Source organism: Columba livia, chromosome 11 (genome assembly GCF_036013475.1).
Source record: "Columba livia isolate bColLiv1 breed racing homer chromosome 11, bColLiv1.pat.W.v2, whole genome shotgun sequence".
Classification (NCBI taxonomy): domain Eukaryota; kingdom Metazoa; phylum Chordata; class Aves; order Columbiformes; family Columbidae; genus Columba; species Columba livia.
Genome location: NC_088612.1, coordinates 20,907,344 through 20,926,436, shown reverse-complemented (window position 1 = coordinate 20,926,436; position 19,093 = coordinate 20,907,344). Strand labels below are relative to the sequence as shown.

General features: G+C 48.2%; 1 protein-coding gene across 5 annotated transcripts in view; it reads left to right on the top strand.

Moving 5' to 3' along the window:
* Nucleotides 1-19,093, top strand: part of CSNK1G1 (casein kinase 1 gamma 1) — a 95,882-nt gene that overhangs the window by 26,858 nt on the left and 49,931 nt on the right. For all 5 annotated transcript variants that reach the window (XM_065076322.1, XM_065076319.1, XM_065076321.1 and 2 more), the window contains one exon: nt 13,818-14,233. In XM_065076322.1, coding sequence (XP_064932394.1) covers nt 14,056-14,233 — 178 coding nt within the window. In that variant the 5' untranslated portion in view covers nt 13,818-14,055. The remainder of the gene's footprint in view (nt 1-13,817; nt 14,234-19,093) is intronic.

Sequence of the window (19,093 nt, the reverse complement as noted above, 5' to 3'; positions counted from 1 at the left end):
TGCGTGTGGTGACTCGAAGGGATATTTTGTAACTGGAGACGGGGTTGTTTGCAGGTTTCAAACCACAAAAGGTGACTTTGTACGATGTCCAGTATTTGCCTGTAAAGACGCTATCAAGAAGTGCTGTCTTTCCTTGTGGAAGAATTGCCTCGTAGGCTGAAGAATTGGGCTTTGTTTTCAGCTTTCTTGAGGTTACACTCTTTGCATGAAAGGGGAACAAGCGATTAATCTGGAAAATATGGTTTCAGGATAATGCCCAAGGGTGGTCTGTAGTTACAGGAGGATTTCAGCAACGTCTCCTTAGAGAGTCAACTTCTTTCTTTATTTAAGTGAAGATCTGGTGATGGGGAGGGATTTAGGTGCCTTTCGGAGGACACAAAGACGCTTCTTGCTTTAAATCGTGATGTTCAAGTTAATGGGGTGGAATAAGGTGTCGTCTCTCTGCTTGATAAGATTGCTGCTTGTGAAATGAAAGCTAAAGCTCGACGTGAAGGGGTCCGCCAGCCCAAGGTCGCAGGGAGGAGCAACGAGGAGTGTTCTGGTCAGGATGTGCTTTCCTGGGCTGCAAAGCTCCAGGAGAACCTGCGCTGCATCTCTACTTCATTTGAAAGGATAAGCTTCAGTCTAGGTGAGTGTGAAAGCGTAGAATAAACAGCTTTCTCTTCCAGCTCCAGGAACTAAGGCCTTCCTTGGATAACCACTCCTTGCTTGCCCTTTATTTCTTTGCTGGGTGTTGACTTTAGGTCCTCCGGTTGCTAATCCAGAGGAAGCCATAAAGTCCCTCTTAATCTTTACACCAAACTCACCTGAGTTCCCTTCATCTTATCACAAGGACTGGTTTTGGTTCTAGCGACATCTTTAGGCTTCTCTCTACGCCGTCACTAACTTAAGTCCGTACAGGATAAGAAATAGCATAGCACGGAGCTGTGCTACTCTGGCTTCTTCTGTTTCCATGTGTCCTTAAACCTTCATTTCTGTGATCCTGGAACACAGGGAATAAATGACATGGAGAACCGTTTAGGAAATGTGGTTTCAGTGTTCACATAATCCAATAATCTACCCAGACCCAAGTTGTGAAGCTTTTCTTGTGGACGGGGATGAGCGGCTCCTGTCCCGTGTACGTCCCTTGAGTTACACTCCATAACCGAGCTTGTGCTTCGTTATTTTCCTCGGCGAGGGAACACGTGGATTTGTCTCCTTTGGCTTCATCGGAATAGCTGGAGAAATTTCAGATCTTTGAATTATTTGTGGAATGGGATTGAAACACATGAACTGGTTGGTATCCCTGTTCTGCAACCTTCTAACCCAGCAGTCTAATTCCTTAAGGAATGGAGCGTGATATTTATTTTTATTAACTGCAAGGCTTTACTCTTGTTCATACTAGCTGGTATTTATAGTTTGAATAACTCCAGGTTCCAGTGTAAGTTGGGGAATGACCTATTAGAGAGCAGTGTAGGGGAAAGGGACCTGGGGGTCCTGGGGACAGCAGGGTGACCATGAGCCAGCACTGGGCCCTTGTGGCCAGGAAGCCAATGGTACCTGGGGTGGGTTAGAAGGGGGTGGTCAGTAGGTCAGAGAGGTTCTCCTGCCCCTCTGCTCTGCCCTGGGGAGACCACACCTGGAATATTGTGTCCAGTTGTGGCCCCTCAGTTCCAGCAGGACAGGGAACTGCTGGAGAGAGTCCAGCGCAGCCACCAAGATGCTGAAGGGAGTGGAGCATCTCCCGTGTGAGGAAAGGCTGAGGGAGCTGGGGCTCTGGAGCTGGACAAGAGGACACTGAGGGGGGACTCATTCATGGGGATCAATATGGAAAGGGGGAGTGTCAGGAGGATGGAGCCAGGCTCTTCTGGTGACAACCAGTGACAGGACAAGGGGCAGTGGGTGCAAACTGGAACACAGGAGGTTCCACTGAAAGATGAGAAGAAACTTGTTTGGGGTGAGGGTGGCAGAGCCTGGCCCAGGCTGCCCAGGGGGTTGTGGAGTCTCCTTCTGTGCAGACATTCCAACCCGCCTGGACACCTTCCTGTGTAACCTCATCTGGGTGTTCCTGCTCCATGGGGGGATTGCACTGGGTGAGCTTTCCAGGGCCCTTCCAGCCCCTCACATTCTGGGATTCTGTGGTTCTGTAATGGTACGTGCCTTGCCTTTCCTTCCTAATAGATTGCCAGCCCGCAAGTGGGTGGAAGATTTGTTTGTTTTGGCACAATATTTGCTTTCCACGGGCATGTCTCAGGTTTACAGCAAGCGGAGGAGCCGGGCCGGGAGCTGTGCAAAGTTCCTCACGCTGCAGAAAGGAGAGGAGGAGGAAAAGTTGTTGTGTAAAATTGCCTCTGTGAGACTGAAACGTCTCCTCTTTAGCTTGTTTCTCCTCATCACTCGCACGACTTTGCCTTAAGCTGACATGACTCCATCAAACACAATGTGAGATTGAGTGTGTCAGTGTCTGCTGCTCCACATCCTTATTTTGGGTGCTGAAGAACTCCAGTGCTCATCTTCTGGTGCTGGGGAGGTCAAGCATGGCTAGAAGTACCCAAAACAGCAAGAGAACCTGGAAAAAAGGTATCCAAGGCATTCACTCACTGTTTCTTGCTATGAAAAATCAGCGGTGGGACGGTGCTGAGCTGCAGACAGGGGGTTATTGGTTGATAACAGCAGAGCTTGGCACCAGTTAAACCCATCCCATGACCTTAGCACAGTGTTGTCACCAACTACATCTGGCTTTGATAAAGAAAATAACAACTCAGGAAGCTAGATTTGCATTGTAGATTTTGGTGGGTTGCCGGGTGTCCTTGCTGGCGTGAACACCCTCTCCATCCCCCCCTGTGAAGGTTGGGGTGACATCGGCCACCTGGATTTGTCACCCGCGTTCAGGGTTAAGGTGACATCTCGTAACCGCGCTGATCCTTCACAAATTGAAATTTGCCCAATTACTCTGTGCTTAAGGGGACAAATTTGATGGTGCGTGAAGGCAAATGCTGTCAGCAGGACAGGGATAGTCAAAAGAAGCCTCTGGAGCTTATCTCAAAACTGGTTTTAATAAAGAACCTGTGTCTCGTTGAAGCACGGGTAGAAAAATAATGGATGTGGGACAGTGCTTGCTAATAAATCTGGAATAAGCTAAAGCACCCATTGAGCACACAAAGACATTTAAGCTGCTGTCAACTTGCAACCTTTGGATTTGAAGAAGAAAAAACCCTCAAAACCTCAAGTATTAGAGTTTTCTCAAGCCATGTCTCTTGCTCTCTGGACTGTCTATGGCTTGCGCTTGGCCTTCCCCTGTGGGCCGGGGGGCTGGGCTCCTTCCTTGCCATACCAAGGCACCACCATTTACTGTCTGTGAACAAACACAACTGTCCGACGGTGTATTTTTGGATTATTACGTGTAATCGCGCTGAGGAAGTGCAGGTTTTTATGGAGCTGGCGGTGATTGTGCGGGTGTAGCCCATCTGGCCTCTTGCGGGCGCAGAATGAAACCAGTAAGCAGGGCTGGACCTTGCACCGGGTGGAGCTGCCGGAGAAAGGAGCGACCTTTGTTTGGAAAAAAGAAATACAAACTATTAAAAACACTAAAAGGCAAGGGGGCTGTTCTTCCCCAGCGCTTGGTCCACGTGTAATTCTTGGCGTCTTTCAGTCGCATTGGCAATCTGGATCCAGCCCTTCTGACAGCTGAACCGCTTCATCCGGATACTCTGAAAAAGCAGAATGTTGAATCTCGGAGAGAAAGGAAAAGGTGGTTCTTTATACGCTGTAAGGATGATGTAGGATGGGGGTTTGTTTTTCACGCCTTCACGGAGTCACAAAATCCCAGAATGTGAGGGGCTGGAAGGGCCCTGGAAAGCTCATGCAGTGCAATCCCCCCATGGAGCAGGAACACCCAGATGAGGTTACACAGGAAGGTGTCCAGGCGGGTTGGAATGTCTGCACAGAAGGAGACTCCACAACCCCCCTGGGCAGCCTGGGCCAGGCTCTGCCACCCTCACCCCCAACAAGTTTCTTCTCAGATTTCAGTGGAACCTCCTGTGTTCCAGTTTGCACCCATTGCCCCTTGTCCTGTCACTGGTTGTCACCAGAAGAGCCTGGCTCCATCCTCCTGACACTCCCCCTTTCCATATTGATCCCCATGAATGAGTCCCCCCTCAGTCTCCTCTTGTCCAGCTCCAGAGCCCCAGCTCCCTCAGCCTTTCCTCACACGGGAGATGCTCCACTCCCTTCAGCATCTTGGTGGCTGCGCTGGACTCTCTCCAGCAGTTCCCTGTCCTGCTGGAACTGAGGGGCCACAGCTGGACACAATATTCCAGGTGTGGTCTCCCCAGGGCAGAGCAGAGGGGCAGGAGAACCTCTCTGACCTACTGACCACCCCCTTCTAACCCACCCCAGGTACCATTGGCTTCCTGGCCACAAGGGCCCAGTGCTGGCTCATGGTCACCCTGCTGTCCCCAGGACCCCCAGGGTCCGCAGTGCAGCCACAGCCCCGACCTCACCCAGTTTTTATAATCTCATAATGGGAAGGGAAGACAAATCACTGCAGCCCTTCCCAGGCTCTGAGTGTAACAGCACCTTAAATATTAAACTGTCCATTTTTAGCACAAGTGAGTTATACCAGTTCAAAACTTCACCCTACAAAGAACAGAATGAGGCGACAGCGTGGAACTGGGGTGCTGGCAGATTGGCTTTGAGATTTGTTTGCTTAGGCTGAGGCAACATATTTATTAAGCCCGAACGAGCAGGATTTATTATCCTGCAGTCCTGGTTCTTACCTTCTGTACTCCCTTGAATCTCTGTGTGTGGCTGCGAGGTTTGTCACCCCCGTCTGACAGCAACTTGCCTCCAAATAATCAGCACATGAAAAGCCGGGGGAGATTTCTCTCTGTATCTGGGTTTCAGGTACATAATTTCCTCTTGGAGACATAGTTGAGTTGCGAGCTAAATATGTAGGTAATGTCAGCTGAATTCCTGCCAAGTGACTCATTGTCTGCAGTGACAGCATGGGCTGATCCTTCGGCCCATGATTGCTGGAAAAGGCGGTATCTTTAAGCAAGGGAAAGGTGAAGTTCAGGCATTGAAACAAAAAGACATACATTAAATCATTAAGCATCAAGTTTTCTTGCGTTTCCTGTTACTACACCGCTTGTCTCACCTCCTGCCATCACCATCGCTGCTTGTCTCGTTTAAGAGATGCTGATATTCCAGCTCACTGTCTCTTACATCGCTGGGTTTCCGTTTCATGAAGCAGCTCTTAGGAGGAGTTTCTGGCCATGAGCAGCCTGGGCACAGGAGTTAGGGACAGAGTCAGCGAGCTCAGCACAGATCTCCGCTCCCCGCTTTCCACGGCCGCGTGGCCTTAAAGTTCAGCTCCACTGACTTTTACCCACCTGGAATGTTGGTTTGAGTCACGGCCCCTTCGCGGTTTCTCTTTTCATCTTCGTACAGGGCTGCGCGATGATAAGAACAACTCTTCCAGTTTCTGCGATGCTGGGTATGTCCCCCGGGTGGGTCACGAATATTCTCTCCTCACCAAATTCGCTTTGCGTGGTTGCTGGTGTTCATCCCTGAAAACACACTTGAGATGGATCTTGTCTGATTTATGATGTGCACAGGTGCTCAGGGCCTAAATCCTTGCGTTGAATTAGATATTTGCATCAGGCTTCTTTTCTGAAGGCACCTGCTTCTGCTGCACCTTCGTAACCTCACTCCTGGGGTGTGGAACTGGTGTTTTCTCTATGGCTTTATTCCTTTGTGCGGCGGACACTGTGCGTGCTGTTACACTTGGATTTAGGGCTCGGTGCTCCGAGAAGCCTGGCTGATCTTCCTCCGTCTCCTGGGCATCACCCTGAGGATCTACACTCACAAGGTGCAGCACACGCGTACTTTTGGGCTTTGCAGCCGTATTTTGGACATCATGTTACCCACATGCTGATGAACAACAAGTGGAAAGTGTGTCATCCCAGGTCTCTGTTTGCCCTCATTTCACAGGCTGAGATCCTAAATCTGACCAGTGGTGTCAAAAGCTCTTTTTAGGAGCTGATAGGAGGTTTGGTGTCCTTGGTCTGAGGCGATAAAGAAGCTGTTCTGTTTATCATCTGCTTTTTTGAGGCATATCAAGCATTGTTGGGACAGGAAACCTGGTCCCATCAGTGCCAGAGTCAGGTTATGGTTGAACTTGATCATCTTGAGAGTCTCTTCCAACCAAGACGATGCAATAATTCTATGACCAGGTGGTCACAAGCCAAGTCTGGGGACCTGGAGATTTTCTCAAGTTGAGGTACAAAGAACCTACATCTGGATCCTGCGTCATTGCTTGTTTGTAATTACACCATTTTGATTGATAATGGGTGGCACTCAGCACAAATGAGGGAAACACAAACCTGATGAGTGCCTGTGTTTGTTCTGACACACGGCCAAATGCTTCTCAGACCCGCTTTGAATTAGTCGGGGCTGCCCGTCAGTTAAGCTGGGTTTAACCAACACAGCTTCCACCCACCCTTGGCTGTCAGGGGGTCTTCAGTTTTCTCCTCAAGTTCATGAGGATGTTTCTTCTAGCAAGAGGCTTTTCCTTGCCCTGCACGCACGGTGAGCGCTGTGTTGGCTCTGAACTTGATACTTACATTCCTTTCTGGACGCAGAAAAAGCACTTGATGGTTTGGATAGTGCAAAGGGGTTTTTTGGTGTGTTTAACCACCTCATTTACAGGTCTCTTCAAGCTCTCTGAGCCTGTCTGCAATTCATCCTCCAGGCTTCTCTTCCTTGCCAAGCGGAGCGCAGATCAAACAGTTGTGCGCCGTTGAGGTGCATCTGTGTTAAATTACGCTATAAATCTGCAAAAGCCGCGTTGCTGCCCCTGGGCCAAGCCTGGTGCGGAGCCCAAGCCGCTGTGGTGGTCTCATCCGGGACTTTGCTCATCATTGATACCAATAACTGCAAATTACACCCCTCAACCACCACGGAAGCACCTAATCTGAGTTATGCTTTGAAGATGCATGTGGCTGTCTAGAAATCACCTCTTCTCTGGTAGGTGTTGCCCCTTTCTTCTTCAGACCTATCGCCTGGAAGGAAGGGGGTGGTGTAGGTAGACCTGAGGCTCCCTTTTTGCTTTTGCAGAATCCCAGAATGTGAGGGGCTGGAAGGGCCCTGGAAAGCTCATCCAGTGCAATCCCCCCATGGAGCAGGAACACCCAGATGAGGTTACACAGGAAGGTGTCCAGGCGGGTTGGAATGTCTGCACAGAAGGAGACTCCACAACCCCCCTGGGCAGCCTGGGCCAGGCTCTGCCACCCTCACCCCAAACAAGTTTCTTCTCAGATTTCAGTGGAGCCTCCTGTGTTCCAGTTTGCACCCATTGCCCCTTGTCCTGTCACTGGTTGTCACCAGAAGAGCCTGGCTCCATCCTCCTGACACTCCCCCTTTCCATCTTGATCCCCAGGAATGAGTCACCCCTCAGTCTCCTCTTGTCCAGCTCCAGAGCCCCAGCTCCCTCAGCCTTTCCTCACACGGGAGATGCTCCACTCCCTTCAGCATCTTTGTTGCCTTTTAAGCAACGTGGTATTTTAAGATTAAAAAAAAAATGCGAGTATACGTGGTGCCTGGAACATCTGCCGGGTTCTCATCCCACCCCAGGTCTGTTGCAGACCCTTTGCTGCCGCCGGGTTTTTCAGCATCCTCACAAATATCCATTTTTGCAGGAGCCTGACCTTCTGCACCCTTACCCAGCCAGTTTTCCATGCAGAGATGGTATCTTAGATATCACTGCAAGTTTTTGAGATGGTTTTAAATGCTGGGTTTTCAAGCTGGGCTCGGTCACTCTAATATCAAGAGGTAGATCTTGGAAATTTTGGGGCCGCACCGGTTTCGTCCTGGGCTGCCGAGGATGCACCGGCTGCGTGTGGGCTCAGCACCCGCGGCGTCTGCCGGAGTTGGCTGCACATCTGGCATTTAGTCAGGGCTTCACTGCGACTCGTGCCGCCAGGCTCGGGAGGTGCACAGGAGCTGATCTGGCAGTTGCTTTCCTTAAGAAAATTAAAATATGCAGAGCTCAGGTTTCATTAGGGGATTTTTTCTTCATATTATTCAAGCATTCAACTGTTGGTTTAGCTGTTCCGGCATAACGCGACTCTTCCTAAAGAGCACTAACCCTCTTTCTGGTGGATTGTGGTCTCCTAGTGCTTTGCTAAACGTATAGGAATATGTATACATGGCTTGTACCCAAGTGAAGCTGATGAATTTGGCTTGCATCACACAGTTTCCCTTAAAAACGGTGTATTTTTTGATTTGACTCTCTTTGTATGGAAGAACTAAATGACTAAATTACTCTTTCCCTCCCGAACATTCCTGGCTTTCATGCTGAGGTTATTGAGAGCAAAGTTCAGGAATAAACTTGGATTGCTCTTAGTGAAACAATCAACCGAGACCCATTTGGAAAAGCAACTTGCCAACGCGTTTAGTTGAGGCTTGTACAAGTAACATGTTTTAACAGGTTCACAAGGTCTTCGAGGAAAAGCCCTCGTGGAAGTTCCCTTCCCTAGGGTGGAAAATGCTACAAGTTAATTTGGGTTCATCCCTTTCTGTACAGACTAATTGCGGGATGTCAGCCCGATGGTCCCATGCGTTCCTGAGTAACAAACGAGCGCCGTGATCCGCGCTTGTCCGTCCCTCTCCCTTCCCCGCAATTTAGACTTAAACACCGTTTGTGTGCCTCATCTCACAAGGTGCTTTTTCCGCCCGTGAAGCGCTGAACAAAACCAACTGCGCAAGCCGGAGATTAAATTGCTGGTTGGATGATTCCCCTCATAATGTTTAAAAGGCATCCGGAGCCTTCGAGGTTGGAAAGAATGTCCCAGGTGTGGGATGCGTGCCGCGCACCCATAGCTCTGCCGATGCTCTTTCCGGAAGGATTTTGACCTGCTTTATTCAGTTTGTCGGTTGTTTTGTGCAATGTTGAGGCTGCTGAAACCAGGTCGGTTTGGTGCTGTTTGAGAAAGCACAGATCCTTGTGATATCTGCGTGAAGTTGTTACCGGGGTAGTAACAGGAAGCTTTTTGGGGGAATATGTCCTAGTAGAAGACTCTTTAGGTAACCACAAAGCTCTTGAGAAGCAAAAAGGCAAAAAAAAGTATTATTATGGCTGAGTGGATCTATTGTGTCGTCCCTTCCTACCAGCTTGTGTGGGTAGCCAAGCACCAGGTCGGACCAAGGTGGGATATTTGGTTTTCTGTTGAGTTTTCTCCTTAGGAACAGGGTACATCTCACAATTTTTTATTTCCCCGTTAGTAGAGCAGCAACTCTACTTTCCTTTTTGGAAAAAAGGAACTTTTGTTGGGGCCAGTCGGAAAGTAGCATTGGGCAGAAGCAGGGCAAGAAGTGGAACATCTTGGGAAGGAAGAGGTGATGTGGTGGGATGAGAAAGCTCAAAGGGACCTGAAGCCAATGGAGATGTGTCCACATAGAGAACCAAGTTCTAAGTGAAAGGTTTACTAATCGCATTTTTATACAGGAATATTGACATTGGAAAACACAGCGAGAGGGCATGTGCCTGGTCCTAAAGCAATAATTTGGGAGTTGCTTTGAGAAACTGGGTTTCTTTTTCTATAGAGAGCGGGACGACATCACCCATCTCAAAAGAAAATGACGCTTTCTTGAAGGTCTCTACTTAAAAGAAGGAAAAGGGAGTTGTAGGGCTGACCCAGTTCTGGTTGTGAGGGTGACGATCCATCCGCCGAGCATCTGCGGTTTGATTTCTGGCACGTTTGGACTCCCTTGTGAACCAGAAACACACACAGACCGGGATTGAGTCCGCTTGATTGGAGCTGAACAAAGGGGGATTCGTTCATTATTTCAGTTTGGGCAGGTTTTTGGAAATTGTGCCTCAAAATGCGGCTTTGACAGCTCTTGCTCTTCTCATAGAAGGGTCTCCAGAGTATCTCGAGTAGGTCGAAGACATTTCAGCGCAAGATAAACGAGCTTTTAATTTGAAGAGCTGGAGTGAGGATTGTTCTGGCTTCACTCTTGCGTTGTCTTTTACCACTGCTGCTTTCAAACTTGAACACTTAATTGAGAAAACTGGATGCCTGTCCGCAATATCTGTGCCCTAACGAGTTCTCGGTGCGCAACAAACCTTCCCTGGTGCCGTGCTCCCAACGCCAACCGCCTTCAACGCTTCTGGAGCTCATTTAGAGCTCCAGCGCTGCCATTTTATTGATGGAGATGGGGCCGTGATTTCAATCTCAGGCCCTACGTGTTTCAAAGTGTGTAGGATACAAGGTTGGGGTTTTTAGCTAACTGCTTTATTTCCTTTTGAACCTGTATCTTGTGTTAAATAACTGTTCCCGTGTCTCCAACTACATTGCAGTGAAAAGCAGACTGGAATCGGACTGAGTCACCGTCAGGGAAACATCTTCATGCAGCTTTGCTCAAATACAAGTAACTTTCGAGAGCGATTTTGCTGAGTGGGTGGAAAGGTAGGAAGGAAAATCGTTACGACAAGGTTGGAATCGCGGCAGGAAATGGTCCTGGCCTTCTGAGCAGTCTTGAAATATTAATGCGACTGACTTCAAATTACAATCTCGTCTTGGTTCTTCTGCGCTTTCTTAGTCCTCAAAAGCAGTGTTTGGTGCTATATTTTTGTGTTTAGTAGGGAGTAGCGGCAGCGGATTCACACGGTTGGATGTTCCAACAGGCGCGATCTGCTCGTAGCGTCGGCCGTGATGAAGAGGTTACCAAGCGCTTTGTTCCCTTTTCCATCGCTGATCCGCGTTGCTGTTTGCAGGAGGCTTTCAGCTGCGAAAAAGGATGTTTAATGTGCACAGACTGCCAGGCGTGACCTTTCCATCCTTTTTCCCTGGGGAGACCTTGTACAGCTGGGGAACGGGGGAAGGATGGAGGTGCAGTAGCTTATAACCATTAACATCTTATTTCCCAGGCCAGCTTGTCTCTTCGGTCAGATTTTGCCTCTTTTTGTTAGGCTTTTGTGACATCTGTAGTCGTTGCCTATTGATTATCCAGCCTTAATGAAAATAATGACTTTGCTCTCCAGGGGGAAAAAACGTCCTCCTCTGTGGCTTTGGTAGGATCAAGTGTGTTGTCGAAGGTTCTCATAGTGATCCAGCCCTAGAAACACTCCGTCATGCTCACATCCGATTGTGTTCAGCGATCAATTCCCTTAGTTTCTGCAGTGGTCTATGTTTTATACAATGTTGTTTGTTTTGGAGCAAGTCTGTCCTGGGGGTGGGTCAGATCCCAGCGCTTCTCTGGTATCTGATAGAGCATCGTCATTGCCATCGCAACCCGGTTTCACCGAGTGAACCCGACTCCACTCGCAGCCCCAAAACCAGCGAACATTGGGACGACCGCCACCAAAACCCAGTTGGTCCTGTTTGCCTGCTCCCTGCTCGTCCATACGCAGTTGGAAGAATTAAATCTTGCCTTAATTTGAGGTGCAAGTAGAGCTTAGTGCTTCTAAACACTGAGTTTCCTGTATGTGAGCATCTCCAATCCCCAACTCTTCTGTCTCCAGACGGGCCAGAGATGATTAGATCGCAAAAGGTGTTTCACACGTTACTTAATACCGCATCAGGAGCTTGATGCTGCAGCTTCTGTGTTGGCAGACGGGTGGTTTGGGGGGTTGTTATAATGCATGAAGCATCTTTCACGTGTATGGGTGTTTCTTTACGCTATTATTAGTTCCTCAAGGTCTTCCTAGTGCTGGGGAGGGACCAGCATCCTTCCTGGGAAGGTGAACTCTGTTCCCAGTTCTGTCTGATAGAGAAGCCTCCAATAATATACGAGTAAAAACAGTGGAAAGTAATCGTGAAGTTGTGCATTCTCTGTATTTAATCTTTGCTATTTTGCAGAATGATTAAAAAAAGATCTAGGGAGGAAGCTCAGGATGGGGAGAACTGCGCAAACATACAGAACTGCGGGTGGAAACAGGTAGAAAAGATCAGTTGTGCTAACGATATGTTCAATATTCAGAAACTGGAATTTCCAGCCACCTGCATTTTCTGGATCTCATGTGAATGATTTCTGCCTTCTGTCCAGATCCAAAAGTTTCCAGAAATAAAAATATACCGCAGTTCAAGGCTGGGCAGCGCACACTCATATTTCAAGAGGGCGAATGCTTTCGTTCCGTGCCACCGCTTTGCAGATGGGTAATAAGTCCCATCTTTTAGTTTTGGATGGCTGGGAGCAGACAGGTTGGCTTCATCATCTCATGGAACAAACCTCAGGTCTGAAATTATTCAGCACTCTTCCTTTCAGACCTAGGAAACTGTGAATGCAACAGTATCCCCTAAAGGAAAAGAGTCCCCTATGTATCCTGGGGGCCCAGGGGTCAGTGTTGGTCCAGTCCTGTTTAACATCTTTATTGATGATTTAGATGAGGGGATTGAGACCATCATCAGCAGATTTGCTGATGACACCAAGTTGGGAGGGAGTGTGGAGCTGCTGGAAGGCAGGAGGGCTCTGCAGAGGGATCTGGATAGACTGGAAAAATGGGCCCATTCCAATGGGATGAAGTTCAACAAGGCCAAGTGCCGGGTGCTGCACTTTGGCCACAACAACCCCCTGCAGCGCTCCAGGCTGGGCACAGAGTGGCTGGAGAGCAGTCAGGCAGAAAGGGACCTGGGGGACTAATGGACAGGAAGCTCAACATGAGCCAACAGTGTGCCCAGGTGGCCAAGAAGGCCAATGGTGTCCTGTCCTGTATCCAAACCAGCGTGGTCAGCAGGACAAGGGCAGTGATCCTTCCCCTGTGCTCTGCATTGGGGAGGCCACACCTGGAGTGTTGTGTTCAGTTCTGGGCCCCTCAGGTCAGGAAAGAGATTGAAGTGCTGGAGCGGGTCCAGAGAAGAGCAACAAGACTGGGGAAGGGACTGGAACACAAGCCCTATGGGGAGAGGCTGAGGGAGCTGGGCTTGTTTAGTCTGGAGAAGAGGAGGCTTAGAGCTGAGCTCAGCACTCTCTAGAACTACCTGAAGGGCAGTTCTAGCCAGGTGGGGATTGGTCTCTTCTCCCAGGCATCAGCAATAGGACAAGGGGCCATGGGCTTCAACTCTGCCAGGGGAAACTGAGGCTGGAGATTAGAAAGCAATTCTTTGCAGAGAGAGTGGTCAGGATTGGAATGGCTGCCCAGGGAGGTGCTGGACTCACCGGCCCTGGGGGTTTTAAACTGAGATTGGACATGGCACTTAGTGCCATGATCTAGTGAACGGACTGGAGTTGGACCAAGGGTTGGACTGGGTGATCTCTGAGGGCTTTTCCAACCCAGTCCATTCTGTGATTCTGTGTTTATTCTAGTTCTGGTTATTAATTTTCTCTAAGACACTAGTTTCAATTAGCAAATATATCTAAGGTCAACTTTAAGCACTGTAAAATTATGTAAAATTTGACTTTTTAGGGTGGGAGATGCACACAGTTTCCTAAGCACTTCAGTATTTTGGCACCTTTCGTTTGCCACTTTCTACTTTTTCTCTGGCGTTTGTGTAGTACTTTATAGATGTATGAAGTGAGAAGAAAACAAATCTTACACTTCACAGGTGCTTTAAAGACGGGACGTGATCTCCGGGCAGTTTCCACCTGATGTGCTGGCAGAATTGAAATTGCTTTTGTTGGTATGTGCGGCGTGAGTCCCCATAACCTCAATAGCAAGTGGTGGACAGGCAGCACTTTTATGTCTTTTTATAGACATATATATAGGCTTTTTATCAGAAAATTGTTAATTTTCTCAAGGCCAGGAACGTTCTGGACATTGGCCCTGCTGTACATTCCTTACTCGGTATTTTAAAATAGCGATTTTGATTGCATCTCTCCTTTCTTCTTTTCCCTAGGTAAGAAACCAAAAGCAGCCTGCCTTGATTGAGTTCTCAAGAGCATCATCGACCCTTTGGTACATTATCAAGATGCATTAGGAAACTGGACACGGTGCCAAACGAACTCCCCGCCTTTCCATGACTCTCTCGGACCCTGACTCAGATACTTTGGGATATATATTTCTATTTTAAGGAGAAGAGCGCCTACTCCAATTCCTTTCCGCCGGCTCACTGGCGGAGATATTTCCCTGAGATCATGGACCATCCGAACAGGGAGAAGGATGAACGGCAGCGGACGACGAAGGGGATGGCGGGCAGGAGCGGGCACGGCTCTCGCCCTGGCTCATCCACGTCCTCGGGCGTTCTCATGGTGGGACCCAACTTCCGAGTGGGCAAGAAGATCGGGTGCGGGAACTTCGGAGAGCTCAGACTAGGTAAGAAGGAATTGTTTTAGTGGCCTGCATTGCGCTGATTAGTGTTTTGCCACCGGAATATAAATATGTAAAAATCTGGCTTGAGAAACATGTGCGCTTGTCTTGGTTTCCCAAGTGTTGAGCTGCTGCACCTGAAGCTTCGGACTCAGCAGATGTAACTTTTTATTCGCATCAAAATGAATACACTGGAGAGGCCAAAGATGCGAATTTTCAACAATCCCAACAATGAAGAGCGTTCTTAGAATTGTTTAGGTTGGAATAGACCCTCAGGATCATCAAGTCCAACCACAACCCAACTCTTAACACTAACCCATGTCCCTGAGAAACTTGTCTAAACGCCTTTTCAACCCCTCCAGGGATGGTGACTCCAGCACTGCCCTGGGCAGCCTGTTCAGTGCCCCACAGCCCTTTGGGGAAGAAATTGTTCCCCACATCCAACCTCAACCTCTCCTGGCGCAACTTGAGGCCGATTCCTCTCATCCTACCGCTTGCTACTTGGGAGAAGTTCTTCCCACTGAATACGGTGAAAAGAAATCTCCCTAACTACCTAGATTGCTAAATTTCCCTCTGATTTTCTAGCTGGGACACCTTATTAAAATAACAGGTGAGACTTTTCCTTCCCTGTGCCCTAATTTCAGCCCCATCGCCCTCTCCCCGATTTATTCCTGACAAGCGGGTTGTGCCGATGGCCCATCTGCCTCTCGGCCGCTGAAACACCCCAGTGGCCCCTGATATATTATTTTTCATGGTTCATTGATCTTCAAACCACATGTCTTGCAGCTGGTCGCCGAAACAGATGGTTACACTAATGCATCATTTGTTGAGGAGGAGCGAAGGGCCCAACGCGCTGCAACGCAGCGCGTTGGGCCCTTCGCTCCTCCTCAACAAACAATGGTTGTTATTTAAATGAGGTGGAGGAAGCAGCCGGTGTTTTTAATTACGCATCCCTGACCTCCCCATACGTGGTTTGTGGGGTTAGAAACGGCAGCTCACGATGGTTTTGAGTCTTGAAACGATTGCGTTTCTCCTACCGAATGGATCGGACTCAAGGGTGCCGATAGAAACTTGGGATGGATTTAGAATTGACATGAATATCATTTGTGCGTCAGGCACAAGGGGTGATAGATAAATAAATGGGTGAGGAAATTGCTTCAGGTAACGCATAATTACTGATAATATCTTTGTACTGCTCAGAATCTATGTAATCTTTGATGAATTGACGTCACCTTTTGTTCTAAGGTTTGGTTGTTGCATCTATGTGATGTGCCACTTCTCCTCAGCATGAAGATATCTATCCATCTATCTATCTGTCCATCTCTCTGTCCATCTCTCTGTCTCTCCCTCTCTCTGTTCATCTATCTATCCGTCCATCTATCTATCCGTCCATCTATCTATCCGTCCATCTATCTGTCCGTCCATCTATCTATCTATCCGTCCATCTATCTATCCGTCCATCTATCTATCTATCCATCCATCTATCTATCCGTCCATCTATCTATCTATCCATCCATCTATCTATCCATCCATCTATCCATCCATCTATCTATCCATCCATCTATCTATCTATCTATCCATCTATCTATCTATCTATAGACATAGATATATATATGTAACATCTCAGTAAATGGGCAGTTTGATTTCAGGATTACGTTGGAGGAGTTTTATCGATTTACAGGAGCAGAAGATGCTCCAAAGATGGAGAGAAACGAAGGGCAGGGTCAAAAACTCCCGCCTTCATCAACATGAGCATCATTAGCAGCCAAAGAGAAGTTTGGATCCCTACAGTAACGTAATGTGACTATTTCATTGCATTTTCCAAGCCGTCCCAACTGCATGATCCCTGTGGAGCCGCTGAAATGGTTTATAATCCGGATTCTGCTTCGATGTTCAGCGGCTCTAGTGGATCCCTCCACTTCATTTATCCCGTTTCCATGGCTCTTCTTCACCGTTCTCAACATTTTACCAGTATGGCGTTTCTGACTAACGTGGAGTTTCAAAAAGCAACACCTCTCAGGTCTTTTTTTTCATTACACTGGTAAATATTTTATTAATTCTGGTTAAATAAGTAGTGCTCTGGATTTGGCCAACAAGCCGTACCTACTGATAACAGCAATTAAGTGTAAGGTCCTTCAAAAGCTGTATTACCTTTATGTTTTTATAAACTCCTATTACTTTTTGCGGGTCATTAGAGCTTTAAGAACTCAAGATATTTTCATTGTGCAGATGTGCTGCTGATTGTCACCGGGGGGGAGGAGAAGCAGCACATCTGCAATCCGAGCAAACAAGTCTCTGATAACACTTCTGTCCTGCAAAGATGAACGACGTGCCCACTTGTTTTTTATGTGGTTTCGGAGAAATTAAGCACCGGTGAATGGTTTTAGTAACACTCAAAGAACAGATAATTCTTTCAGAAGCAGCACAGTTGGATTCCAGCCTGAAATGGGAAGATTTTCTAGCGAGACTTTGGTGAGCGGGTCCTGGATCTGCACCCTGAGCTGATCAGAGATCCAGCGTTCCATGAAATACCTGAGAACGGGCTGTAAAACCTTGTGCTTGCTGCTCAGGAAAAATGGGATTGAACCTGTTGAATCTAGTGCTGCGATAAACCACGGCTGTAAACTTCACCAGCCAAACCTACAAACAACCTCCATATATCGACTCATGTTTGACTATTTATTGGATTTACCCAAAATCCTGAACCGTGAGCCATGTCAGGAATAAATAAGCATCTTCAAACGTCTCATTTTTCCCCATTGGGTGTCCTGGGGACAGCAGGATGACTGTGAGCCAGCATTGGGCCCCCTAAAGATAAGAGGTGACACTTCCCAAGCAAAGGCCCACTCGTCTCCATCCTCAAGGCCTCTGCTACTCCTCAAGACTTCTCAAAGACTTTGGATTCTTTGTCCCTCCTGGTTCTTCTCCTTCATGTGGGCAGGGAAAAATGTAATGAAATATAATAAGGGAAAGTGCAAAGTCTTGAATCTGGGCAGGAACAACCCCAGGTTCCAGTGTAAGTTGGGGAATGACCTATTAGAGAGCAGTGTAGGGGAAAGGGACCTGGGGGTCCTGGGGACAGCAGGGTGACCATGAGCCAGCACTGGGCCCTTGTGGCCAGGAAGCCAATGGTCCCTGGGGTGGGTTAGAAGGGGGTGGTCAGTAGGTCAGAGAGGTTCTCCTGCCCCTCTGCTCTGCCCTGGGGAGACCACACCTGGAATATTGTGTCCAGCTGTGGCCCCTCAGTTCCAGCAGGACAGGGAACTGCTGCAGAGAGTCCAGCGCAGCCACCAAGATGCTGAAGGGAGTGGAGCATCTCCCGTGTGAGGAAAGGCTGAGGGAGCTGGGGCTCTGGAGCTGGACAAGAGGAGACTGAGGGGGGACTCATTCCTGGGGATCAATATGGAAAGGGGGAGTGTCAGGAGGATGGAGCCAGGCTCTTCTGGTGACAACCAGTGACAGGACAAGGGGCAATGGGTGCAAACTGGAACACAGGAGGTTCCACTGAAATCTGAGAAGAAACTTGTTTGGGGTGAGGGTGGCAGAGCCTGGCCCAGGCTGCCCAGGGGGTTGTGGAGTCTCCTTCTGTGCAGACATTCCAACCCGCCTGGACACCTTCCTGTGTAACCTCATCTGGGTGTTCCTGCTCCATGGGGGGATTGCACTGGATGAGCTTGCCAGGGCCCTTCCAACCCCTCACATTATTCTGGGATTCTGTGATTTTGGCACCCTGATTTAGTCAAGCATTAAACAGTGATGTAAAATATTTCTAGTTTCACTAGGTTGAAGCATTTTCTAAAATAAGCTTTTAGTTCTAGATAGACCAGGCGCTCATGTGAATGCAGAGCTGTAGACTGGAGCCCAAAGCTTTTTGCTCTAATACAAACTTTATCTGGCATTTTTAAAACAGCACCTTCAATTATCATTTAAAAATGACTTTTCATGTGCTCCCCAGAGAAATTGTGCAGGGTTTGGAAACCAGACAGCAGCGTGATTCACACACAGGTCTCGTGAAGAGTCAGCGTATCTCAGCAAACCCAGCCCTGACCCGTCATCCACATCTATTGTCCATTGACCAAGAGCCTCCAAGGAAGGGTCAAAGTGTTTTTACTGTCAATCACAAGACGCTTTTCACTTGTAGCTCTTGACTCTGACCTGTGGGAGACGGATCAGCTTGAGCTCCTCTCTGTATATTCGGCTTGAGAAATGGGTTCTGTTGGGTTTTCCACATGACTCAATGCGTCGCTTCTCATTTCGGATCCATAATTGTCAATGGAACTACCCAAAATTGAGCCATGAATTTAATCGCTGCTCCATCAAAAGCTTTGCTTGAAGTCCAAAGGCTTTTGTTAGTGCTCTTGTATCATCTCGGGTGTATCACACATCTCTGGTCTTGCTCAGATAAGACGCAGCTTCTATTCAAGGCTTGTTTTACCGTGTAGATTCACGTTCTCCTGTGAGCATAACTGCATTCCATTTTAGCACCAGTGCTGCCTTGTAGGAGGAGGGAGGATAAACCATTACACCTTGGAGAGCAAAACCCAGGGGTAGGTCTTGGTGTGGAGAGATTTGGGGGTTTGCTTTGGTGCCATCACTGGCAAAGCAAACGTCTTGGAAGGGTTTGGAGTTCAGAAGCTGCACCCGTGTGCTCAGAGTCTCCCCATAGTGTGTGCTCTGAAGATGATGAGCTAAGAATTAATTAGTTCATTTACCTTTGGCTGCCGGCCCGACATCTCAGGCTCGTGTTTTGCTAATCCCAGTTTTTTAGCTGGAGAATTTCTTTACCAAAGTTACCTGCTGTCTAGTCATCAGCTTTACGAACCAGACCATAATAGTCTGGATCGTGGCTCTGCAACAAGCTTGGAA